Source organism: Carassius auratus, unplaced genomic scaffold, assembly GCF_003368295.1.
Source record: "Carassius auratus strain Wakin unplaced genomic scaffold, ASM336829v1 scaf_tig00216276, whole genome shotgun sequence".
Classification (NCBI taxonomy): Eukaryota; Metazoa; Chordata; class Actinopteri; order Cypriniformes; family Cyprinidae; genus Carassius; species Carassius auratus.
In genome coordinates, this window is record NW_020528487.1 from 97,501 (window position 1) to 124,904 (window position 27,404).

The 27,404-nt window shown below is 38.4% G+C and overlaps 3 protein-coding genes across 3 annotated transcripts in view; all 3 read right to left on the bottom strand.

Moving 5' to 3' along the window:
• Positions 1 to 4,176: 4,176 nt before the first annotated feature.
• Positions 4,177 to 5,784, bottom strand: LOC113097427 (antigen WC1.1-like; the record flags this gene model as incomplete). The annotated part of the gene is made up of 3 exons (XM_026262669.1): positions 4,177 to 4,367; positions 4,735 to 5,037; positions 5,511 to 5,784. Coding segments are annotated over 3 exons (768 nt in total), but the record flags the coding sequence as incomplete, so codon positions are not given.
• Positions 5,785 to 6,384: 600 nt separating this feature from the next.
• LOC113097428 (scavenger receptor cysteine-rich type 1 protein M130-like) lies at positions 6,385 to 10,411 on the bottom strand (the record flags this gene model as incomplete). Its single annotated transcript, XM_026262670.1, has 5 exons — positions 10,361 to 10,411; positions 8,808 to 8,844; positions 8,358 to 8,426; positions 7,234 to 7,545; positions 6,385 to 6,641 (listed from the first exon to the last, which is right to left on the bottom strand). Coding segments are annotated over exons 1-5 (726 nt in total), but the record flags the coding sequence as incomplete, so codon positions are not given.
• A 5,311-nt stretch (positions 10,412 to 15,722) lies between these two features.
• Positions 15,723 to 27,404, bottom strand: part of LOC113097429 (deleted in malignant brain tumors 1 protein-like) — a 70,059-nt gene continuing 58,377 nt past the window's right edge. The window contains exons 12-14 of the mRNA XM_026262671.1: positions 16,285 to 16,399; positions 16,022 to 16,085; positions 15,723 to 15,788 (exon numbers count right to left, since the gene is read on the bottom strand). Of these exons, the coding sequence (XP_026118456.1) occupies positions 15,723 to 15,788; positions 16,022 to 16,085; positions 16,285 to 16,399 (245 nt within the window). The remainder of the gene's footprint in view (positions 15,789 to 16,021; positions 16,086 to 16,284; positions 16,400 to 27,404) is intronic.

Here is a 27,404-nt window from a genome sequence, read left to right on the forward strand (position 1 = left end):
GACAGTCCCACAGGTGAATCTCATTCCCTCTGCACTTGACTTCGTTCATCCACACAACACCTTCAACAGCACTAAAGACTGAATTCCCATCAGCCCTCAGTGCTGCTCCACAACCCAGCTGCCTGCAGACCACCTGAGCATCGCTGATGTCCCACTGATCATCACAGACTGAGCCCCACACAGCGTTATGATACACCTCCAGCCTCCCAGAGCACCGGCCATCCCCTCCACTCAGTCTGAGAGGAACATGACCTAAAACACACACACACACACACACACACACACACACATCAGCACTGACCAGCTTCAGCAAAACATTCACAACAAAACACACACTAATAATGAAGGTAGATGCTTTTAAAACTTTGATTATTTTCTGAGGTAAATAATTTCTATTTTGAAAATGCATATATAAATAATTTAACAGCAATTTGCTATGAAAATATAGGCTTACATTAACAAACATTCAACAGATTTGTTGTAAATAAACTTACTTGCACACTGTCTCTGGTAAGGAGATGGTGAGGTAAAACATGTCAGACGACTCTGAGGCGACTCACGAATTTCCTCCTCTGAGATTATAACATGATAAAAAAAGAAAAGTGAACAGAATATTAGGATGAGACATCTGACATCTCTCAGAGAGAACCAATTGTCAGTGTGAAAACTGCTAAACATTTTACCCTCACAAATCATTTCACTCTTCCCATCAGCTGACTTTCACTAGTTCACGCTTGCATATAATTAGCTGAGGTATGGTATGCGTATTTGCCGTGCTGTCCAGGGAAGGGCTCCGAGCTTGGGAATGGCCCAAACCTATAGTACCTCCCTTCCCCGACTAGTTGTAAAGTGAACTCGAAGTGAGGAGATGGGGTGGAGGAGCGATGCTGATAAACTGGCAATGGATAGAGGTAAGTCAGCGGTATTTATACTATGGTATTGATTACTTGATTGTGGTCCACCGGTGTTGATTAGGCTAAGTATCTGATGCGCTCCTCCCGAACCTTGTTACTAAAACCACATTTCACGAGTTCACGCTTACATATAATTAGCTGAGGTATGGTATGCATATTTGGCGTGCTGTCTGGCGAAGGGCTTCGAGCTCGGGAATGGCCCGAACCTAGAGTACCTCCCAAAAAGCAAATGAACAAGAGGACAGCTGCCAGATTAAAAAAGCCCTCCACAATAGCATTGAGTACTGGCGGGGGCTGATTTTATTTTTCTGAGAAGTAATCTAATTGGCAGGCCGGAAGAGCCTACGTACTTCAGTGGGAGCGACTTAAGCATTGGAAGGGTAGGCCCTACCAGCTGCAGGTTCATGGTACACAAAGGTAAAGTTGTGTGGCCAGGAGGCTTTCACCAGCATCCAACAGGAACTTCATGTTCGCTGTATTGGCTGGGTCAGTGTCGCAGGCCGTAGGGTGGCCATGAGGCTCTCGCCCGAAGTCCGATGGGAGCTTGAACTCACGGCATCGGACGGGTAAGCCTTGACGACCGTAGAATGGTAAAGGAGGTTCTCACCAGCCTCCCACGGGCGCTGGATATTCATAAAATGGAAAGGTCGGCTTGGCGGGTGTAAAAAGGAAGGGAAAGGTTGTCTGGATAGGAGGCTCTCGCCGGCATCCAATGGGAGCACAATGCTTGCGGCACTGAATGTGTACACCCGTAGTCGGACGGAAAGGCCAAAAGTGTTTGACCGGGAGGGCTCTTGCAACCTTTGACAAAAGTTAAATATTTGTACATGGATGAGTAAGTGATGCCGTTAGTTGAAGGGAAACATTCACTCTACGGGGAAAACTCTTGCAGCATCTGACGGGGTTTAAATACTCAAGGCATCAGACGGGTAACTCTGCCGGTAGTTTGTCAGAAAAGGCAAGGTTTGCTCGACCGGGAGGCTCTCGCGGCATCTGGCATCTGACGGGAATTCAATACTCACTGTATCGGATGGGTGAGCCTTGCCGGTAGTTGGAGAAATATTTACTCCACTGGGAGCACTTTGCAGCACCTGACAGGGAGTTCGATACTCAGAGCAATTTGAGATGTCTAAAGGGGGTGCTATGAGGATTACTTGCGTAGTTGTTTAGCAAATCCAATGAGATGCTTCCGATAACATCAGAAAATCTTTGATCAGCTTGCTTTTGAAGCGTACGACAAAATAGAACTTCCTGTCCTGTCAGTTTACCTCAAATAAGTGCCATGAATCTGGATGCATGGGCATAGCTTAAAAGCTGCGTGAGGTCAACTTTTGCCAGCCAAGAGTAAAAAAAATGCTTTCTCCTCTCTCCATATTGATTGCCTGATCATTGTTCTACGGATGGGAGAGAGAATTCAGAGCCTTTGAGGTGATGCTTTGAAACGGCAAATTATTAGGAGCTGACAGACTGATTAAGAGTTTCTTATCCTGAAATTTTCAGATTAACCACTCCAGTGGGCTAATGAGAAACAGAGAAGGAGGGGCTTCAAAAATGCTGATCATGAATCCCCCTTTTTTCGCTACCTATAGGGGAAATCTGAACAGATTATTTCAGTGAATAGATGAAACGTAATAAAAAAATAGCAACATTTGAGGTCACGTTCAAGGACTTATGATTGCTGTAGCATGCCTGTCGTGAAGAATTGTCCAATATTAAAGAGGTTTAATATGTGTGACGAGTGGGGTGGGGCCAAGAGCCGTGGGAACAGAGCGAGGCCGGTGGAGTGATTTGGAAATGAGTGACACCTGCTCGACCCACCGGTCTCTAGTCCCACGGAGGAGATGGAAGGATATAAAACAGGAGCATCGAAAGTGAAGGACGAGAGAGGACCAGGCCTGGATTTATTTTGTGTTTTGATTTTGTTTGTGTTTTGTGTTTATTTGATTATTACATTTACATTTAATCATTTAGCAGACGCTTTTATCCAAAGCGACTTACAATTGAGATTATGTCGTTATTAAAGTCATTTTGATTGTGTCTGCCGGTTCCCGTCTCCTCCTCCCCACGAAAGAACATTGTTACAATATGATTAAAGTGTACATTTGAATTAAATGGGGGGTGTTCGGAAGGATGGTTAGGGTGTGGCGGAACATAGAGAAGTAAAGGGGAGCATGAGAGGAGGAGGAGAGATAGCTGCTTGAGCTGTGAAGCTTACTTCGGCTGCTGTAGTTGTTGGCTGCGGGAAAAATAGAAGGGTTAGTAACATTTGATGGGGCAAGCTAAAAAAAATGCCTGGGTAGCCTACTGTGTTGCCAGCTTAGCAACTGTTTGCCTGATTTGACAATTCCTCAAGCCTTGTCCACATTCACATGTTCCTGTTGGAAAAGCGTCTTTTCCTATCGTTTTGGCCTTCTGGCCTTTTTAAACGGCCTCCAGAGCGGATAAAATAGGAATGCTGTTTTCACAATGTTTTTTTTTTTCTGTGTGTTGGTGTCTCTGTGTACTGGAAGCTTATGTCACTAAAACAAATTCCTTGTATGTGCAAGCATACTTGGCAATAAAGCTCTTTCTGATTCTGATTCTGATTGTAGTATGGACTTTGGAAGAGGCTTTTGAAAACGATGAAGCATATTTAGTCAGGTAAAACACTGTACCAATAGACATGATTATAGCAGTAACATGCTATTCACTTTTAAGTGGTTTCTAAAGATATTTACTTTGCATGCTTTTCATATTACAGTCCTAAAAAAAAAAAAAACACTTGCTGTCCTGGGGCAGTGCACGAGGGTAGTTGCGTTTTAGATAAATTCTGAGTGATCACGCCAGTAAATGGTGAAATATGTCCCTAAATAAATTGGTCCTGCCAGAATAATTGCATGCAACTTATGTCGGTATCAGGGTTTAAACATACACCGTAAGGCAAATGCAATGTCTTCAGACATTTCAGTGTGAATGACGAAAAAATGCCATGGCTTCGTGGTTAAAAATGGCATCGTCATCTGACAGAATTACGTCATAACTTCATAACGTTGTTTAACAAACGTTAGCAACGAAACCTTCATTTAGCATCTTCACCTGAAAATGTATTGATTTACAATATGCAGTCTGTGCCGCTAGTGGAGGCAGCCTCAAACTGCACTCTGGCCGGAAAAGCCGCGGTGAAAAGGCTGAGCCACAGCGGGAAGCGAGTGAGGCTTGCTGCGGTGAGATCCGGGGCGTGGCTCGGGCTGGTTGAATGCCTGCTGCTGCCGCGATCCAGTGCTCAAGGAGAGCCTGGTCTTGAGCGGGACAATTGTGGTATCGAGCGATGTGAGCTCGGGGCTTTGCACGGTCTATTGGCCAAAACATGTGGCTTGGTGAGAAGAGCAGCTGTTGGCGATAATGCGAAATGGTGCTCAGTGGCCGTGTTTGGCGAGGTAGGAGTGATCATGGGTCTGGCAAAAAGTGGCAGATCTGAAACAATCCCCAGTATAGATCTCTTCATTGGAAGAAGGAAAAATTGGGTCTGTGATAAGATGACAGATAGAGCAAACCGAATGCTGATAGAGGTAAGTCAGCAGTATTTATACTATGGTATTGATTACTTGATTGTAGTCCACCGGTGTTGATTAGGCTAAGTATCTGACACACTCCTCCCGAACCTTGTTACTAAAACCACATTTAGTTTGTATTTAAGTTTACTTACCCAATTAGTCATAAAAATAATAATGTACAGAAACAAAAAAATAATGACTATGGACACCAAATATACCTTCAATTATAGAATCACCCAGAAGGATTATTATTGAGACCATATTAAATTATTTAAATATCATCCAACCTGAGCAGGTGATTTTGGCCACTTCATCGTCACCACAGTCATTCTGTCCCCACGGTGAAGATGGACACTGCCACAGATATGAATCATGTGGTCGACATGTAACTTTATCCAGCCAGTTAGGAGCTGATTTCACTCTTGCTATAGAAGCAGACAAATCACCAGATCTTCCACAGTTCAGCTCTTGACAGATCAGACTCGCTGTGTCTCTATCCATCTGGTTCCAGCACACATTACCCCAGGATCCATTGTAGAAAACCTCCACATTCCCTTTACAGCCCTCAGTAAATCTGATCTCTTTAAAGTCTAGAGAGAATAGGATGTGCATTTAACAATTAAAATTCAGTTTGTGATTAAGCTAAAATATGAACCAAAACATGATGCATGCTGCAAGTACTGATTGCATCTAAAAACAGATGAGCAAAAACATAATATATAGCTCCATGATTTGTTTTTAAAATACGGATAAATTCTTTATTAATAATATAGTAATGTCCCTGCATTGTTTTGTCCAATGATTGTTTTATATTCTGTAATGATTTATTTTTTATCTTAGGAAGGCAGTATATATTTAAAAGTAATTTACTCTCAAATCAATATTTTGTGTTGAAGTATTTGGTAAGTAGTCATGAACTGTGAAGTCAGACAGTCATTAACTCAAAACAAACCCCTTCAGATCCATTTAAATCCTGATCACCATGTATTTTAATGATTACATGGTATATTTTCTGAAAAACAAATATATCTTTGATAAACATTTCCTCTAGTGTACTGTTTACCTGAGCACACGACTCCTACATCCTCCTTGTGTTGACAGTCATGTTTTCCCCAGCCTGGAGAAGAGCAGCTCCACAGGGACGTCTCATTCCCCTCACACTCCACCTCATCCAGCCATATGGGTCCAGAACCAGGACCAAACCAGGCTGGTACCGGCTGGTTACTGAGGGCCACTCCACACTGCAGCTCTCTGCACACCACATGAGCATCTTTAATATCCCAGGAGTCATCACACACTGTCCCCCATGAGCCGCTGTGAAAAACCTCCAGCCTCCCTGCACAGTCTCCCCCAGAACCCACCAGCCTGATGGACCCCCGACCTGATATTCAGAGACAGAAAAACACTTTATTGATCACAAACAACTGAAGAATCTGTCCAGATGTTGTTCTCACCAAGGCAGGTGATTGACAGCTGTTGTGTGGAGCTGCAGTTGAGAGTTTGTGGAGATCTGCAGTTCCCCAGATGAGCTTCACTCCCAGAGCACTGGAAGCCCGTCACACACTCATGACTGTGTTCAGGACTGGATGAAGAGGAGCTGTAGAAGTTCAGCACAGAGCCACAGCCCAGCTGTCTGCAGACCACAGAGGATTCAGAGAGACTCCAGGAGTCCAGCAGAACTCTCCTCCAGACCTGATGGATGAAAACTTCCACCTCCCCCTCACACTGTCTCTCTCCAGACAACCGCACCAGACCGTCATGAAGAGCCAGAGAGGAATCTGAGTGAAAGATGTGAAACTTTACTAAAATTTTACAATTTTGAGCACATGCTTAACGTAATATATTTTACATAAAATCAGAAATAAAAGAAAACACTCACTAGAGCAGATGACTCCAACATCTCGTCTATGAGAACATTCAGCTCGACTCCATGAAGAGATGGAACATTCTGAGAGTTTTGTTTCATTCCCGTCACAATTAAACACATCAGCCCAGATTTCACCACTTCCCTCTCCAAACCAGTCTGATCCCACAACAGACACAGCAATCCCACAATTCAGCTGTCTACAGAGGACACTGGCAGCTCTCATATCCCAGCATGCATCACACACTGTGCCCCATTTACTGGAGTACTGACGTTCAACTCGACCAGAACAAGAGTCTGAACCATTTACCAGCCTGAGATCAGTGTAACCTGGACATAACATGAGAGTTTATTTAAACAGTATAAAAACAAAAGGCAAGTAAAAACTCATTTATGCAGAAAACAAACATTGCTGATCTACAGTATGTTAATTTAAAAAAATATAATGCTTACAATACTGCATTACTCACCAAAAATAGTAACCAATTATGTTACCAATTATGTTAGATTTTTCGAAAAAACAAAAACAAAAATTGTTACTTTACCATTACACTTTTTAATGGCGGTAGGTTGCATTGAAGCAATGCAAATAAAATAGCAGAACTGACTGTCCATTGTGATATTTATGCTCATGTTTGAAATCCTGTATAATTAACTTGCAAATTAATCAGTCAGGTCTGCCAAGTGACATCTTTTATAACTAATGAACAAAACAAATCACATTCTGTCTAGTGTAGGCTTGTGTATGTTTCACTGTACATGTCTGCATGACTATGAAGAAAAGAATTGCAATTCGGTGATCAAAATGTATCATATTATATATAAATATATAAAGTATATTTCTATGTATTCTGTGTGTATATAGTTATATACTGTATATGCTTATATAAACACAAAGATTTGCTAAATATTTATACTCAACCAGAACACATCACTCCCACATCATTGTCATGTGAACAGTTGTCATGTGATGGTGATGTTGGACAGAGGTGAATCTGCGATTCATTTCCTCTGCACTGAATCTCTTGTGTCCACATCTGAGTGTCTCCTTTGCCAAAAACAGCTGCTCCCAGCACCTGTACAGGAGCCCCACAGTCCAGCTCTCTACACACAACCTCTGCATCCTGCTGGTCAAAGACAGCGTCACACACTGACATCCACGTCTGGTTATGATATATCTCCAATCTCCCAGAGCACAAGTGAGGTCCGATAATAAGTCTGGAATGATTATGATCTGTTCATATTAAATGAAATGTTTATATTAAATAAAACCATACAAATCAGATTTAGAGTGTCAATTTTAAGTGTACATTTAAAAGGCACAAGATTTATATACAATTTTTAGATTTTAATGAAAATATTCTAATTTGTTAAACAAAATGACAAAATTAATAACACATTGAGGTTAGATTTTATACCAAAATATATGACTTTCAGTTACCAAAATAAAATGAGCAAAATTTACAAATCAGTTGTGCCCTCCCAAACAAACACACACACACAATTTGTGCTGTACAGAAATGGCACAGCAAGTTGAAACTGTAGAGTTTGTGCCATGACACACTAGAGCTGTGATGGGCTGACCGGTTGTCAGGAGTGATATAAAAACGTATCCAGTCTCCAAAATATACCTTTTATATAAATGTGAATTTACAGTTTTCATTTTTTCATTCAAGTAATAAGACATATTTAATTTAAAAAAGGAGGTGTGTACGTGCGGAAAAGAACAAAAATGCACAAGAGTGGCACAGCTGTTTAGTGAATTTGCTCCAAAATGTTTTGAAGATCAATCTCAGTCACCTGAACAACTGACTCCAGCATCTTCACTATGATTACAGCCATGTGTACCCCATCCGAATGATCCACAGTTCTTCAGTGTAGCTTCTGATCCAGTACAATAGGTCATACCCATCCAGATTGGTCCTGATCCTGGTCCAAAATGAGCATCACTCAGAGCATATACAGGTTCTCCACAGTCCAGCTCTCTACACACCACTGTAGCATCAGCCAAATCCCAGTAATCATCACACACTGTTCCCCACTGACCTCTGTGAAGAACCTCCACTCTACCAGCACAGCGACTGCTACCATTTACCAGTCTCACATTCACACTGTCTAAATATTGAACAGAGAGAATAAACCATAAAGAAATATTGAAGGACAGAGAGAAAGCAAAGGTCAAGGTGAGATAGCAAAACCACTCAAAATCTGAAAAAATTGTTTTAATTCCGACCTGCACACATCAGTCCAACATCATTGCCATGCAAACAGTTGTCATGTGATAGTGATGTAGAACAGAGGTGAATCTGAGACTCATTTCCTCTGCACTGAATCTCTTGTGTCCACATCTGAGCGTCTCCTTTGTCAAAAGCAGCTGCTCCCAGCACCTGTACAGGAGCCCCACAGTCCAGCTCTCTACACACAACCTCTGCATCCTGCTGGTCAAAGACAGCGGCACACACTGACATCCACGTCTGATTATGAAGTATCTCTAACCTCCCAGAGCAGCGAGAACCTCCAACCAGTCGGACTTCTGAACAATGGAAAAAAAGAAAGACTGGTAACACTTAATAAGGTTCTGTTTGTTAATATGTTAAGGCATTGGGTATCACAACCTAATAATGAACATTATTTTAAAACATTTACTGATCTAAGATAATGCTATTTAATCAATATTGCTTCTTTAAATTCAGGGTTATCCAACATGATGCATTAACAATTTACAAAAAATTGATATGTTTTAAATGTATACGTAGAAATTAATATTGCCCTAGGTTAATACATGTTGTAAAATAATGATTCTTTGTTAAGTTCATGAAACTTAATGGTAATAAATTTAACCTTATTATAACGTGATATCAAATATTAAATTATACATCTGTGTCAAGGCGCGGCAAATGGTGCCAAGAAAAGAACAGGGTCTGGGTCCAAATGCAGGGAATAATATTTTGAATAGAACAAAAAAGGCCAACAAGGCAAAAACAAAACAGAAACAAATCACAGGGAACAAGAGCGGACGCATCCGACATGCAAAACACGGTTAAACATACGTGATTACAATTAATCCAGGCAGGCAAAGGGCCGTTACATAGTCAACGCGAGAAACGCGAGCAAGCAACGCGAGAGACGCGAGCGACGCGCTCCCTTTCATAGTCTAAACAGTGGACGCAAGCGTCACGGGCGATGCCTGTATGCAATACACCGCTCACGCAACAGGGGGTAGTAGAGTCGGGTGATATTAGTAGAGTCGGGTCGCGTGATATTCAGATCACAATGGCAACTGAAGAGGAGTGTATTCTGTTGCTGATTTTACATCGGTGGCAACAAAGGCAACGCAGAGATAGACGGTGGTAAGTTTGCATAATTTTTCCTCTTCGCCCGCCATTGTATTCAAACCTTCTTCTTCTGTAAACACAATATACTTGAATTAATGTACAATACTTGCAATGTCGCCCCCACCGACAACGCATAGTATTGTGTACATCGGCGCGTCGCGTATCAAAAACTAGGATGACACATTTGGCTACGCACCGACGCATAATGGCGGCCGAAGCATAACGATGCGTAGCCTCTGGGACGCGTATGCGTACAGATGCGTTGACTATGAAACGGCCCAAAGAGGTGGGAGTGTGGAGAATATATACTCGTAAACAAATGGGGAACAGCTGTGGGTATGAGTATGTGACAGGTGTGTCGAACTAGTGACCAGGTGTGCGTGTAAGTGGAAATGAGTCCGGGAGAATGGAAGTGGCGCCCTCTGGTGGTGAGAGGGAGGACCACCGGGTCCGGACTCATTACAGTCTGACGCTTATTTTAGATCTGGACATTATTTTATATAAAAAAAAAAAAAAAACTTGTTTATTCTAAAACATTTTTGTGAAATTTTTGGACAAATAAAAATATGTAGGCTATACATTATGCATTATACATGATTAAAGAAAAAAATAATAAATAAGGAAAATAAACTGTTAAACAGCACTTAAAAAAATATATTAATGAAAGGTTGATTTAAGGCTGGTGGCTCATCACTAAAGATTTAAGCAATTTACCTGAACAGATGACTCCAGCATCTCCATAAGGACTACAGCCTTGTTCAACATCTCCATATGATGCACATTTCTTTAGTGTAGATTCTGATCCAGTACACATGACATAATTCATCCAAACTGTTTGCAATCCTGGTCCAAAACGAGCATCACTCAGAGCATCTACAGGTTCTCCACAGTCCAGCTCTCTACACACCACTGCAGCATCAGGCATATCCCAACCAGCACCACACACTTTTCCCCATTGACCTCTGTGAAGAACCTCCACTCGACCAGCACAGCGACTGTAACCACCAACTAACCTCACATTCACACTGTCTGTATTAAACAGAGAGAATGAGAGATGAAGAGACAATAAAAGGCAGAGATAAAGAAATATTGAAATCAGGCAAAACACAGAGAGAATAAAGAAGAAAACCACATACTAATCTTAAAAAAATGGTTTTACTGCAAATAAATTAATTCCTACCAGCACACAACAGTCCAACATCACTGTCATGTGAACAGTTGTTTTCATGTGATGGTGATGTTGGACAGAGGTGAATCTGAGATTCATTTCCTCTGCACTGAATCTCTTGTGTCCACATCTGAGCGTCTCCTTTGTCAAAAGCAGCTGCTCCCAGCACCTGTACAGGAGCCCCACAGTCCAGCTCTCTACACACAACCTCTGCATCCTGCTGGTCAAAGACAGCATCACACACTGACATCCACGTCTGATTATGAAGGATCTCTAACCTCCCAGAGCAGCGAGAACCTCCAACCAGTCTTACTTCTAAAAAAAAAAAAAAAAAAATCGGTTGTGATATAACAACAACAACAACAACAACAACAATAATAATAATAATGATGATGATGATAATAATGATAGTTATTATTTGTGTATTATTATTATTATTAATAATAATAATAATAATAATCATAATCATAATTAGTTATTAATGATAATAATAATAATAATAAATGATAGAAGATAGATTCTTTAGATTTGAATATAGTTTTTTTTAAATCTCTGAATCAGCTGTTTAGCAAATGATTGCAAGAAATGCTGATAATTTTGTAAGATGTGTGACAAATGTAACAAAAATTCTTTTATTGAGAAAAAAAGGGAAGAGGGGGTAAAATATAAAACAGCAAATATATACATTTATTCATTCAGAGCAGATGCTTTTTAACAGTGAATAACTTTTAAACATTTTTTAGGAGTGCATAAATGGCTAAGAATACTCATAGAGGAGATTAACTATTATATGTTTTGTGTGTGTGTGCATGTTTAGCTCATGTTAGTTATTGAACAATTTTCAGAGATGTAATGATTTGGAACAGCTCACCTGAACAAATGACTCCAGCGTCTTCACTGTGAGTACAGTTATGTGTACCCCATCCTTTTATTCTACAATTGGCCAGTGTTGACTCTGATCCAAAACATAAGACAGCATTCATCCAGATAGGTTCTGAACCTGGTCCAAAATGGGCATTCCTCGGAGCATCTACAGGTTCTCCACAGTCCAGCTCTCTACACACCACTGCAGCATTAACCAAATCCCAGCCATCATCACACACTGTTCCCCACTGACCATCATGAAGAACCTCCACTCGACCAGCACAGCGACTGTGACCATCAACCAGCCTCACATTCACAATGTCTGTTAGTGCAACAGATAAATAAGAAGCCAAGAGAGAGAAAAGCGGAATAAACAAGATAGGAAAAAAAGGAACAGCAAGAAAATAACAGCTTTAATAAATACATTATAGAATAACTGCTGCATAATACAACTACATATAAATGTTTGATTTGAGATTATTTTCGTCCTTATCTCCTTGAAGCATAAACCTACCAGAAGTGATGAGTTTTAAAATATAGCACAGAAATATGAGCATCTGACAGTTCTCCATCATTTTCTGCTCAACAAACTATTTTCGTCAGCTGAAAACGCAGCACAAGTTTCTCCTCTGCTCCCTCAAACACACTGAAGAAACTGGCTCCTGTCAGCCCCCTAAAGAGAGAGAGAGAGACTCACAGCTGCCAATGACACTCACTGTTACCTTATTAGACACAACAGAGGAAATCATCAAACACAATCAGGGACAAATCAGAGGAGGCATTTCTGATTTTCACCATATATATAAAATTAACGTCAGCGCTGAACAGGACTCCTCCTCCCCCATACAGAGACTCTTCAGTGAGGATGTGCACACACACCTGCCAGAGGCAAAAATAGACACACATCATACAGGAGACATTAAAGATTTCAGAGAGAGGAAGCACTCCGGGATATTTACAGCATCAACACCTGCTGAGATACAGAGACTGATAGCTGATCACTATAAACGTATATTTCACTTTTACAATAAGTAAATAAATAAATAAATCCTTAAAAAATGTGAGAAAAAAAAACTACAGCATTGACAAGAAAAACAAATAATATAAATTAATTTTCTCAATTTGTGTCAACTGAAATCATCAAGCTCAACCATTAACCGTTAACCAAATAATTATCTAATGCATACACACACATATCTTCACATAAATGTTCATAACACATAATTTCCAAACTCCCAAAGAAATTTGCAACCCTGTCACCCATTCTTGCATTCTTTTTCTTTTCCTTGTTATATTTTATAATTTTCCAATCAATTTTAATGTTCATTGTTAGAAAAATGGCGAAAAATCAATCAATGAAAAATCAATGTCTTACTGTAAATAAACCGCTTTCATTTATTACAGCAAGTATTAAAGTAGATGGGCTTGTACGCTGAATATACCAATGTGTTAATCAACCACAAGATGACAGCAAAAACTATAACCATTGTTGCCTGAGAATAGGGAACGAGACGCTGTTCAAGCAGAGCTAAGGAGAGTGGAGGCTTCAGCAGAATGACTCTCATAAACAGGGCCGGCCCTGACCAATTTGCTGCCCTAGGCAAGATTTTACCTGGCGCCCCATGCATCACAGCCCATTTCACCCTGTCATTGTGTTCAAGATTTAGCATATATATATATAATATATAATATATATATATACACACACACACACACACACACACATTACAGCAGAACTGTTTCCAACACTCATAATAAATCATCATATTAGAATGATTTCTAAAGGATCATGTGATAGACTGGATGTCACATGTGACACTGAAGAATGGAGTAATGATGCTGAAAATTCAGCTTTGCATCACAGAAATAAATGATAATTTAAAGTATAATAAATTGAAAACAAATTATTTTAAATTGTAATAATATATCACAATATTACATTTTTTCTGTATTTTTGATCAAATAAATGCAGGCTTGATGAGCAGAAGAAACTTCTTTCAAAAACATTAAAAATAGTAATGTTTCCAAACTTTTGGCCTGTACTGTATCCCCCCAAAACTGCACAACTGTAGAGTAAAACATTAATAAAAAAGTGATAATAAAAAATGCGTCTTAAAACTGACATGATTGTACAAAATCACAGTCTGGGGACTCAGAACTCAGAACAACTGCTAACATTAAGTTTAAGGTAAAAATAACTGCCATGAAATTATAGTATCTTACTCCTATGCAATAAATTGTTCTTTCACTACATCTCTTTACCTCTGTCTTTATCCTCTTCTCTTCTTTTTGGCACTGTATCTATCGCAGACTATGCTCATTTATAATGTGTCATGTAAATTCGGCCTTCCGTCACCATCAGGAAACTTTCACCGTGTCTAGAACTGGCGCGAGCTGCCAGGCCCGTTTTTTACGAGCTGTGTGTTAACAAAAGCAATGCTGTCTACATTGGATGCGGCGTCGGGCACGCTACACAACAAATTACCAACAACTGATCGTGCGCACGCTCTGTTTCTGACGCACTTCAAGCACTCGATGGGCGGGGGAAGATTGAAGAGCCGGACTTTTTTTTTTTTTTTTGCTTTATTTGGTAGTATTTCGAATTAATTGTTTTTAAATAGTAGCCTATTATAAAAAAAAATATATGTAAAAAAAAAAAAAAAAAAAAAAAATTCACTTGTTCACTCATTCTGGAGCCCCTATGGATGAGTGGCGCCCTTAGCATTTGCCTATACCGCCTATGCCGCGGGCCGGCCCTGCTCATAAATGAGAGGAAGCCTAGCACTCAATCCTCTTAGAGAAACTCTTAAGAGTGTAGGCCTCAGCATGACGACTCTCTGGGCTTATTCCTCAAGAATAAGGCAGAACAGAAACCACCGCGAATGCAAGGCATTAAGCTTGTTCAACTCCTTCGAGAGGCAAATGAGTACGTGCAACCGCTGGCTAAAACTTGAGTACAGAACTCTGCTCTAGTAGTTCCGCGAATGCCACAGTGAGGGCATCCCACTCTCTCGTGAGTCAAGCTCATATGAGCTTCATACACAAAAATTGAAGACAAAACAAGTGCCCTTTTATATCCGCAGTCAATCATTTGCTTAGGTCATAGGATTCCGCCTGCCAATGTCAAGTTCATTGTCATTATTTCATTCATGCTTCATGCACTGGTTATGGTGACAGCGTTCCCAAAGCGCCCTCTATAGGATGCAGCGTGGAGTTCCTTTTCAAAAAGGAAATATTTATTCTAATTTCATCCTGTAATGCGTTAGTCTTCCAATAGATGTAAGCAAACACTTATTCCAGAAACGAGCTGATAAGTGTCTTGTGCTCATGTTACACCAGTAGAGTGTCTCAGAGTTGAACACTTAATAAATAATTTGTTTTTTCTTTTAATAACATTTGTAATGACTTTATTTCTGGACAAACAGACATTTTTATTGTAGTAAATAGCTTTGGTTAAAAAGCCTGAATTTAGACAATATAGTGCTTCATAATACATTGAGGTCTGAGAGATGAGTATGTGTAGGTGACAAACTGTTCATTTATAAATTAAGCAATAAATTAAGAGGAAGCATATTAAATTCATTAAAGTCATTATAAAATTAAAAAAGATACTTCAGTTGAGGGAAAAAAATCACCTAAATACAACACGATCAGTGCTTTGAGAAGAATACAATCCAGCATGTTACAAACACCACTTCTACTTTGTTTGTGCACTTTACTATTCTTTTACACATTTAAGACTCTTTACTGTCCAAAGCAGATCTTCACAGATGCTCTATCTTCATTTTCTACCTCCAGACTAGTTCAAGTTTTTACCAGTTCCACCAACATCTGTCCACACTGAATCAGCAGAAAATTCCAGCTCAAAATCAGATCATACATCCACAGATGTCCATAAACAGATGTGGATGTATGATGTCCACAGATCATACATCCACATCTGTCCATAAACACTGAATCAGCAGAAAATTCCAGCTCAAAATCATATCATACATCCACATATGAAATAATCACCACATGTTCCAGCATAGTTAGATAGTTTCTCTAAGCTTCCTTCAGCTTCCCATTAAGATGAAGGATCACCCCGAGATTCATTAGAGCTGCTGGATGCTGGGAAATAAAAAAAACAGTTAATCAGCATAAGGATGGCTAAAGAATTAGGTTTAAAAAATAGAAAAGTAAATAAAACTGACATTCTAAAACTGTAAAGGCAACAATTATGATGAAGGACAGTGCTTTTAATCTTAAAGTTGAGAAGTATGTTATTAAATAACATGTAAAAATAATAATTTCTGCTAGGTAACATTATAACATCTGATAGAATGACTAAAGTATGTGCTTACATCAGGTCTTAAATCTGCTGCCTTCCCATAAAACCTTTCAGCTGCCTCATTCAGACTGGCCTGTCTGTGTACAAACACATATATTAAGTTATTATTATTATCAAAAACATCAAGTGTTCAACGATATTAAATCAATATGTCCATGTATTTATTTGGCAAGTGGCTATGGATGTGGATGATGAAAAAAGTCCACCTGCAAACAACCTGAAGCAAACCTGTGCAGATGTAGCTGTGTGAGTTGAGACACACACAGATACATACACCTGAGCATGCGAGCAGCGCTAAAAACCACATCAAACTCAGAACTGTCCAGCTCTGCAGCTTTCTGAGCCATCACTGCTGCCTCTCCCAGACGAGTCTCTTCCAACAGAAACTGACCTGACAGACAGAAACAAACACAGAGGATTGAAAACAACTCACACACAGCAGACCAGAAGCCCACAGGTCAAACAGTCAGAGATCAGTGAAGAACAAGCATCCAAAAACACAGAGACAAAGAAAGAGAGAGGGGAATCAGGCATATTGAACCACAGTATATAAAATCAGTATATCTCTATATAAAAATAATCTTAATCATAATTTGTAATAATCATAATAACTTACAATATATAATATTTTCTATAGAATTATAAATTATACATCTCTCTATTATTTACATAAAATCAACATTTATGATAATAATAATCTAAAATAAATAATTAAATGCATTCATAAATAAAATAAATAAATGGTGGAATATTTAAAGACACTATCAAATAAAATGTCAAGTGCAACTGAGCACTTTATTAAACAAATTAGAAGGGAATCAAATCAATCAGAAAGGAAATCAGATCGTACCGTGATGCATATAGCAGTTTCCTTTCGCAGGATCCAGAATAAAAAGAATAAAAAAAAGAATAAAGAAATACCCTGGAAAGCGGAGACATTTCATGCTCTCATTGGCTACGGTTTCTGAAAAGCATTCAACTCCATCCAAGAGCGTTTATCAAATGCATAGACTTATACTTTAAGTCAAGGTTTCAAAAAACAAAACAAAAAAAAGTAATAATAATAGGTGGTTTCAGATTTGAATCCAAAAGAGTAAATCCAAAAGGGTAAATACAAAACAAGCTATTGTTTTAGATTTAACCACAGATTTAATTATCAACTAAAGCATTACATTTGTATGTAGACAGAGACAGGGGTGAAATATAAATGTGAACAACTTAAAAGACAGGTTTTAAAGATGTCATCACTGTGATGTTGGTGTTGATGTCTGAGAGATGTTTGTGCATCAATGTTTCTCTCAAGGACAAATCGATTAATATAAATCTCAGCACTAGGGTCTCATGCAGGGTCACCTGTAGCTCAATTTAAGATTTTAATAACCAGATATCTTTGGGGTCTGCTATCAACTTGGTCTCCCCTTTTCTAGTTTAATATGATAACTGAATTTAATATTTAATTACTCTTTCACAAATCCATTTAGCTTCAAGACTTCACATTAAATAGCAGCCACAATCTGTTAAACAGTCAGTAAAAAAGCCTGAGACTACTAAAAATGCTTCTATTCTGCATAAACATGAATATAAAAATAATAATAAACAGTTGTGTTTTGCTTTTGTTTTCTGAGGCTTAAATTATCTTTCTTTTTTTAACCTAGAATTCCCACTTCATGCCAACAAATCAAATGCAGAGAAAAGCATGTCATGGGGATGAGTTTGAGGAATTATGAAACATAAACACAAACATCTTTCTTGGTACCTAATTTACCCTCTCGGTTTGCCTTAGCTAAATATCTCTACTATGTGAGCCTAAAATGCATCATATTATTTGTACCATAGTTTGGGTTACCAGATAACCAGTTCATCACGCCATTCATGCAATATTTAAATCTGGTGTCACTGAGACAAAGAAACACTTTCCTGCTGAAACGATATGCCTTGTTATTGGTCAATCCAACCAAAAGGGGTGTTACCAGGAAACCAGATAAAACCTCTTCCACACCCAAAAAGTTTGCTTCTCTTAACTTGCGGTTCCCTGGAGACACCCATCACCCATCACCCTCGAGACTCCCCATTGGGGGCGGTTGAGAGTCCGATCTTCTAACAGTTTTCAGCAACTTTATTGATCCACTAAGTTCGAAGCAGTTAACCCATGGATGAAATGACGAAAGTTTCACTCCTAACAGGATTCAACAGGAATCTACGCATTATACATGCACTGGGACACTTTACTTTTACAGACCAGACACTTTACAGAACCAATGCAAGTATACTCTTGTTAACTATTAAGATGCGCTTCTAGGCTTTGGCCCCTTTTTAATCAAGGGGATGAGATTTTTTGATGGTTCTTAACAGGTTGTGATTTGGTTTATGAGTAAATACTGCCATGACTCTCCACTGTAGTGCATGTGAGCGCTCGCTCTCTCTCTCTCCCTCTCTCCCTCTCTCTCTATCCATGCCTTCCTTGCGTTGGCATCTATGTTTAATGTGTGTATGTTTGTGTTTAATCTGATGTTGCATGTTCCCCTGTAGTGTTGTTTAATCCATATGTATTCACACTTGGTTGTCTGTGTTCGCTGCTCACAGGACGAGGTCACTTTACCGTTACGGTTTCTTGTATAAAGTACCTTGAGAATTCTGAACTATAAATTAACTCCAACATCCCTAGTATTATCCAATTAAGACTTGTCCCATCCTGCTGACGCACAGTCCCTCAGGGTGGATTCCGAACCAATATATCTGACATGACTCCTCCAAACTGATCTCGCCCCTTGTCCAAAGTGTGCCTTAGAAAGAGCATCTACAAGTTTTCCACATTCCCTCTCTCTACACACAACTGCAGCATCAGCCATATCCCAAATGCCAAGTCTTTTTCTGTTTTGCAACCCAAAACATTTCCCTCCTCTATTTATTTTGAGACTGTGTCCTTGATAGTAATGTCAAAGGGAGAGCAATTATGTTCCAATGTTCCTTGTACTAACTTGATGATAAAATACATTTTGAGCTAATTTAAAATGATAAACAAAAGTTAATTGTTTCCTTTATTTTTAACAAATAAGCATTTGATTGACATTTATTAAAGAAGATTTTCACAGAATGATTTTCGGCAAATGACTTCAGAAATGTATATTACTGCAACTGATCTCCACAAGACAGTAAAATACCATAAAATCCACAGGACAGTTATCACTTGTTGTTAACTTCAAAACAAGCAGGGAACTAAAATCACAGTTTGCTGGCTCAGTCTGAACTGGCATTAGAGAAACTGAAAGGAGAAAAAACTTCCATCATTGAATTAATAAAAAAGAGGGGAAAATCATTAAAAATCAAGCAGCATAAATGAAATATTAAAGTCACTTTCTTACATCTCATTTATTTGAAAGGAACAAAAAAAAGTCACAGACAGACATAAATTAAATATTAAAGTCACTTTCTTACATCTCATTTATTTGAAAGGGGACATGAAAAGTGAAAATATGAAATCAAACACTTAAACCTGAGCATGAACTGTAGCAATCATGGCAATAAACACACTAGAAATTATGTTTGCAGTAATTATGTTGTTTAAGATATGTTTATGACTCCAAATATATAAAAAATGTATCAAAAAGAACTTGAAATGTATCTCAAATATCTGTCAAGCATATTCATCAACCAAAAACAAGCAAACAAAACAAACAACAGAAGCTTTAATGAGCAGTGACATTGAGTGTGGCCACTGAGTCATATACAGTAGCCCCAGCCTCATCATTCAACTCCCCTATATCATCATAGTCTGCAAAAAAAAAAAAAAAAAAAAAAAAAAAACTTATTCAATATTGTGATTGCATCAGTATTTCAGCACATTGTCTGTCTGTCTGTCTGTACATTCCTACATATGCAGTGGTGTGAACAATTAAATTCCAACCCAATTCTAAGCATATTACATCATATTTAACAAGTGCAGAAATTGCAAAGACCAAAAAAAAAAAAAAATACCTGACAGGTTTTTCACATTTTCATTGCTGTTCTCCAGATCATCATCATCACAACACTCCTCCTGATCTCCCTCTATAATGCACATGTATTAAAAAAAAATAAATAAATAAAATAAAAAACATTATCTTTTTCTCTTCATGACTATCTGAGACTATTAGATTGAACCTGATAAAGTCATGATGATTCACTTATAGTAGAAACCCATGTTCAATATATCATAGAAAACAAAACATTACCAAAAATGAAGTTCTTTGTGACTCACCTGTTACACATTGAGGGCACTGTCTACTAATGATGTCATCGTAATTCTCTGGTGTGTCCACTACACACACACACAAGCATTTATTTTATATTTAATATGTTGAATATAAAATAAAGCTGATAAAATATTATTCTATTTTTTTATTTGAACAACCCTTCACCTTAAAGAAATAGGATGTAAAAATGCATGGGAAAAAAACACCCTTTTTAATACCATAATTCTGTTCACAAGTAATGACATCATCATAATAGTCCTCTTCAGTGTCATCTAAAAATGTAACATGAAACCAATGGCATCATACTCAAAACAAACTTATACTAATACACAGATTGTAGAATTACAGAGAGAGAACTACAAAAACAAGTACAGAGAAGCACCAGCACCTGTCTCATGATCATGTTTTAGTCCATCAATGATGACATCATCATAGTATCCTGGTGTAATTTCAGTGACCACCCCCAAAAAATAATAAATAAATAAATACAAATAATCATCCTCATCATCATCACTTACAAATGTCAATGTTTATGGGTCATACATTTTCTGAATTTTATCATTTAAACTGGTTTACCAAGTTTGTAAGTCAGCTCTCTAACCTGAGAGAAGCTCATCAACATCTTCATAAGAATGCAGATCTTCAGAGTTTAGACTCCCTTTTAAAAGAAAGCAGAACAGTCAGAAACATGTTAGAATCGTTACAGACTTATACTCATTACCTTTGGAGCATAAAGATTGTTGAGAAAAAGTCAAAACTATCCAGAAAGCAATAAAGTGCAGATTTTCCCTTGAACATTCTATCCATCTGATAACCCATTAGTTTTAATACACCACTGCACTATTACTTTATTGAGGGCTTTTCTCCATAACATACGAATGATGCATTTATGGCTCATTATGGATTTCTTTTTATTTCATTTTGTAATGACTGACTGAATTGTATTTTATTGACTGATTGATAACCAGAAGGGCACCTGCTGCCCTGTGTACTGCATACCATTTTCTGTACATGTAGTATGCAAACCCATTCCTCCCTACCTTTCAAAATCTGCATATAGAAAGAGACAACTAACCAACATATGAACCTCTCCTTCAGAAAAGAAATACAAAAAGTAATAAAAACAGAAAAATATAAGTCACTTTTATTTATCTTGCACTTTATACAATAAAAATCATGAGGGAAAATCGCAACACTGAACTGTATTTTCAGAATACCAGCTCTGGAATTTTGTAGTTGATACTTATTAAATCTGATTAAGCAGATGTGAATGGCAGATAAAGCTTTAATTCTACAGTGGATCATATCTGTATCACTTGGATTATTTTTCTGTAAAGCTGCTTTGCAAAGATTTGCATTGTGAAAAGAGCTATACAAGTAAACTTGAATTGAATTGAATTTATGTCTCCTATCAATTAATGATGAAGTGATATAATGATTCATAATTAAGAGATAAGGATGAAAGGTCTCACATTACTAGAGTATGTTATAACATAACTTTAACACTGTTGATGTGTTTTGCTTGATGTCATTACTTTCTAAACAACCCACATAGCAAACGGACTTGGCCCATATGTTGCCTCAAGGTGGCACTGCTGGCCTCATGTCGGCAATGAAATGTACCCTTTCAGCCAGAGCTGGGCCATGTATGGCAATAACGGCACGGCGGGGATCAGGCAAACAACATGAGGGCCGATTGATGATGGGAGGAGTGTGGTCCAGATCAGTCAGGTGATATGTGGCCCAAATCAGACTAAGATCTGGCAGCATATTATGTGACCCATGATAAATAAGATAAATACAATATTGCATGATAATGGTTAAATGATCATATATATTTTAATGTACAGTGTAGTATTGTTAAAATGTAGTCTTGGTGTGAGGAAAAGATCCAAATTCAAACCGCATTCATCGGTGATATGTATCTCTTTCCTCTGAAGCTATAGTAACTATTTAAAAATGTGTCATTAAGAAGTTTTACAACAAGTTTTACGGCAGCGATATCAAACGCTCATTGGCTTTCGTCGGTTTCAACAGAGATTGTGACATGCCGTGTTTCCGGTGATGTGTGTTTTGAACATAGAGGTTTTGAATGAGAAACGCATGCCTTGAGGGAGTGGATCGGGATAATATTTTCAGCGTTTAACAATTTAAATTATGCCCTGCTCCTCATACTAATATTATATTCTGCCAGAGTGGACTGCAACTGCAATGCATCAACATTTGGACTACTGTGGTACTGCTCTGTCACATCTGCAATAAATTATTATGATTAAGTTACATGTGTCTAACATTATCTGTTATGTTTCTCTTATAGTCTGTTTACTTTATACACTCACTCTTTATTGGTTGATTTGTTCTTTATAAAAATAAATAGAAAAACCAATGCAATACGTTTTTTTATTGCACAGTTACATGATGTGTGGGTTTTAAGTCTGATTTTCTATTCAGTTTAATGTACTTTATTGGCATAGTTTGTGTCTAAATTAAAGCATGTCACAAAATGAATAATCGGGATCATAGTAATATACAAGGTTATAATATGAAATATTAAAATTCCCAGACAGCAATATAGTGTTGGCCCAGATCCGGCCCACATCTGGCCTGCGTTAAATCCATTCGGACCGGATCTGGGCTGACACTGCTTGCTGTCTGGGTTGGGTCTGGGCTATAAGGCTCAAGTGTGGCTCAGATTTGGGGATTCTGGTTTACTTAATTGGCACCAATAATAAAACCTGTTTTGGCCCAGATCGGGGCCAGCTAAGGCTGATTAACTGGCTGAGATTCATGCCGGTTATCCAGTTCTGGGCCACTTCCGGGCTGTCATTCTTTGCGGTACTTGGGCTGAGGGAAAAGTCATTGTGTGGTCCGGATCTGGGCCAGAAGACATTTGCTATGTGGGAAGATTTTCACAATTATCTAGACACATTACTTCACAACTTAAGTTGAGTTCTAATCAATTAAAGAGGACAGGATATTTCACTATTTTATGTGAAACTCTAATCCAAATAATAAGAGTATATCAATACATCACTTTACAGGAAGTCTAGAGGGAAATTTATGAACCTGTCCTTATGCATTACTACAATACTTAAATAAGTTTAACTGAAATAAATGCCTCGGAAAGGAGGTGAGGCTTTTCGTTGAATTTAATTAGTACCAAGTGGGGTTTGCATGATTGTTTGTAGGTATAATATGCAGAATATGCAAAAGATACAATGAAAGAGGAGAAGTGAACACTGTGTAGTGGCCCTTTGAATCAGAATGCAGTTGGGTCATTCTACAGAAACGTCGACTTTTGGTATGGCAAAATGTCTTAAAATAGATTTATTTTTATTACATTTAAATGTAGACCATATTATTACATTACCTTTTGACTTTATGAATATATATAAATGACAGCTGAATTAATTTTCTTTTTAGCTTTTTTGTGCAATTATTTCAAGACCACATTTTTTGTCACTGGTGTTACCTTCTTTATCAATATTAAAATACTTTATGAAATATATTTGCTCACATTTTTTTCAGCACGTAATCAGTGTTACCTAAAAATCATGAAAATGCAAGAAATAAGGTCATTATGTATTATTTATTTAATGTGAAAGAAAAAAAACATACAGTAACTTACAGTAACACAGTAACACCAGTGACACACATAAAACCTGATATAATGATCTTCACTGGTGTTACCCAAAAGGAAGGCTTTTTCATGAAAAATGCATTTTACAAAATGTCTGCTTTAAGGTATCAAACCATATGTTGTCAATCATTGCATACTCACTAAATTAAGTAGTGTAATCCATTTGTATTATAGTTTATATATATATATATATATATATATATATATATATAAATATAATTCCCTAACAATAAATAGGTCATACCACTGACATCAACTAAAAGCTTCATTTGAAATCATAAGTTAAATGAAAAGAATTCTGATAAATGAAAAGAAACAGTGGACTTAACATGGCACTTTTTTCATAGATTTTTAGAAAACAGGAAGGAGGAAGTCAAGGGATGTCATCAGTGTGATTTTTATTTCAAAATAACCGATTTTTGTCAAACGGTAACACCAGTGACACAACTTAAGGGAACCAGAGTTTTCATGATATATTTTATAATATTCATTCAGCATTTTGTTTTATTTTGCGATTTATATCATATATTTGATAGTTATGAATACACTATTGTATTTTAAATTGTAGAAAAACCTGTTTTTGGCTGCAAAATAAAGCACTTTCCCTCGCTACATTGCTTTGGGGACAAGAAGTTTTGTGGTGCTTAGAATTTGTTAAAATTTATTAAAAACAAAGAATGCCACATTGCTGGTGCAATGAGGTCTAATTGTTCAAATAACACATTGTTTTATTTTAAAATATAAAAAATTGTAACCCTAATGTGGTTTCAATTGTAATATTTCTGTAAAGGCTAGGGACAGAAAAAGGGATGTTTCTGTAGAATGACCCAATGAGCGCACTGAAGGAGAAACTAATGATGTTGTGGCAGGAGTAGCGGACACTGACACATCTGGCAAAACAGACACAAACACATTAAAAAACATTCAAATGCACAAATATTTGCTCTAAAATGATCAAATGAATATTAATCCTCAGTGTTTGCTGTGACCTGCACAGGTGAGTCCAGCGTGCTCTTTGCGGAAGCAGTCAGTGTGGTTATTCAGAGAAAGAGGACAGTCCCACAGGTGAATCTCATTCCCTCTGCACTCGACTCTATTCAGCCACACAACACCTTCACCAGCACCAAAGACTGAATTCCCGTCAGCCCTCAGTGCTGCTCCACAACCCAGCTGCCTGCAGACCACCTGAGCATCGCTGATGTCCCACTGATCATCACAGACTGAGCCCCACACAGCGTTATGATACACCTCCAGCCTCCCAGAGCACCTGCCGTCCCCTCCACGCAGTCTGAGAGGAACATGATCTAAAACACATACACATCAGCACTGACTAGCTTCAGCACACAGTTCATAAAACAACAACAAAAACAACAACAATAACAACACACTGCAGTTTACAGAGTCTAGGGCTGTGACAGAGCTATTTTGAGTTATCTATCAGCTAGTGAGTTTTATATGTGGAAAAAAAGTAGTAAACATTTAAACCTATTTGTTGTCAAATAAACTCACTTGAACACGGTCTCTGGTGAGGAGATGCTGAACATGATAGATGGCTGCGTGGAGACTCAGGACTCTTCTCCTCTGAGATTATAACATGATCACCAATTGACAGATTTGTTATTTATATAGAAACATCACCAAGTGGTCTAAAATCTCACCTGAGCAGGTGATTCTGGCCACTTCATCATTATCACAGGCAGTCTGTCCCCAGGGTGAAGAAGGACACTGCCATAAAGTGGAGTCATGTGGTCGACAATGAAAAAAAATCAAGCCAGTTGTGTGACTTCAGTCCCACTGAATATCTGATTTCACTGTCAGATCTTCCACAGTTCAGCTCTTGACCATCTTGTTCCAGCACACATTACCCCAGGATCCATTGTAGAAAACCTCCAGATTCCCTTCACAGCCCCCAGTTAACCTGATCTCTTTAAACTCTAGATGGAAAATTACTTTAAAATGAATTTAAAGAATTTAACAATTGTGGGCCCATTAACAGTTATTAAAGCTGCAGTAGGTAACTTTTGTAAATAAATATTTTTTACATATTTGTTAAACCTGTCATTATGTCCTGACAGTAGAATATGAGACAGATAATCTGTGGAAAAAATCAAGCTCCTCTGGCTCCTCCCAGTGGTCCTATTGCCATTTGCAGTTACGGGCCGCTCCCGGTAAGAAATCAACCAATCAGAGCTGCGGTCCGTAACTTTGTTTGTGTTCAAAATGTAGAAAAATGTATATAATAAGTGAGTACACCATGAATCCATTTTCCAAACCGTGTTTTTAGCTTGTCCTGAATCACTAGGGTGCACCTATAATAAGTGTTTATATTCAGACTATTTTAGATTGCTTCGGGGGTACCGCGGCGGAGTAACCCAGTACCTTTGTGATTCTTCATAGACATAAACAGAGAGAAGTAGTTCCAGCTACAATGTTCTTCCGCAAGACGCAAGCAATTCTGTTTATTAACCGCTAGAGCGTCAAAAGTTCCCTACCGCAGCTTTAAGAGTGCCTTTGAGAAATAAATGTAAAAAGGCCTATATTTTACAATTTGCAGTGGTAAGATGCATGTCTTTGTCAGACTCTGAAAAGTTAGTAGCTGAGTTCTGGGTCAAAGTGCAAAACATTTTCAATTGAATTTTTCAAGAGTGTTTCAGTACTGTATTCTGTCCTCATTAAAAAATATTTTTTTTACATCAGTTAAAGGAAACACTTCCAGAATTCTTTTTAAAATGGAAACACTTTGGAATAAGAACAGTTTTCAACGCCCTTCTTGATCTGTATAATGTAAATACACTAGATTTTATTTATTTATTTATTTATTTATTATACATTTTTTTATTGTTTACCTGAGCACACAACTCCTATATCCTCCTTGTGTTGACAGTCATGTTTTCCCCAGCCTGGAGAAGAGCAGCTCCACAGGGATGTCTCGTTCCCCTCACACTCCACCTCATCCAGCCAAATGTGTCCAGAACCAGGACCAAACCAGGCTGGTACCTGCTGGTTACTGAGGGCCACTCCACACTGCAGCTGTCTGCACACCACATGAACATCTTTAATATCCCAGGAGTCATCACACACTGTCCCCCATGAGCCGCTGTGTAAAACCTCCAGCCTCCCTGCACAGTCTCCCCCAGAACCCACCAGCCTGATGGACCCCCGACCTGATATTCAGAGAAAGAAAAACACATAATTGATCAAAACAATTGAAGAATCTGCCCAGATGTTGTTCTTCTCACCAAGGCAGGTGATTGACAGCTGTTGTGTGGAGCTGCAGTTGAGAGTTTGTGGAGAGCTGCCGTTCTCCAGATGAGCTTCACTCCCAGAGCACTGGAAGCCCGTCACACACTCATGACTGTGTTCAGGACTGGATGAAGAGGAGCCAGAGAAGTTCAGCACAGAGCCACAGCCCAGCTGTCTGCAGACAACAGAGGATTCAGAGAGACTCCAGGAGTCCAGCAGAACTCTCCTCCAGACCTGATGGATGAAAACTTCCACTTCCCCCTCACACTGTCTCTCTCCAG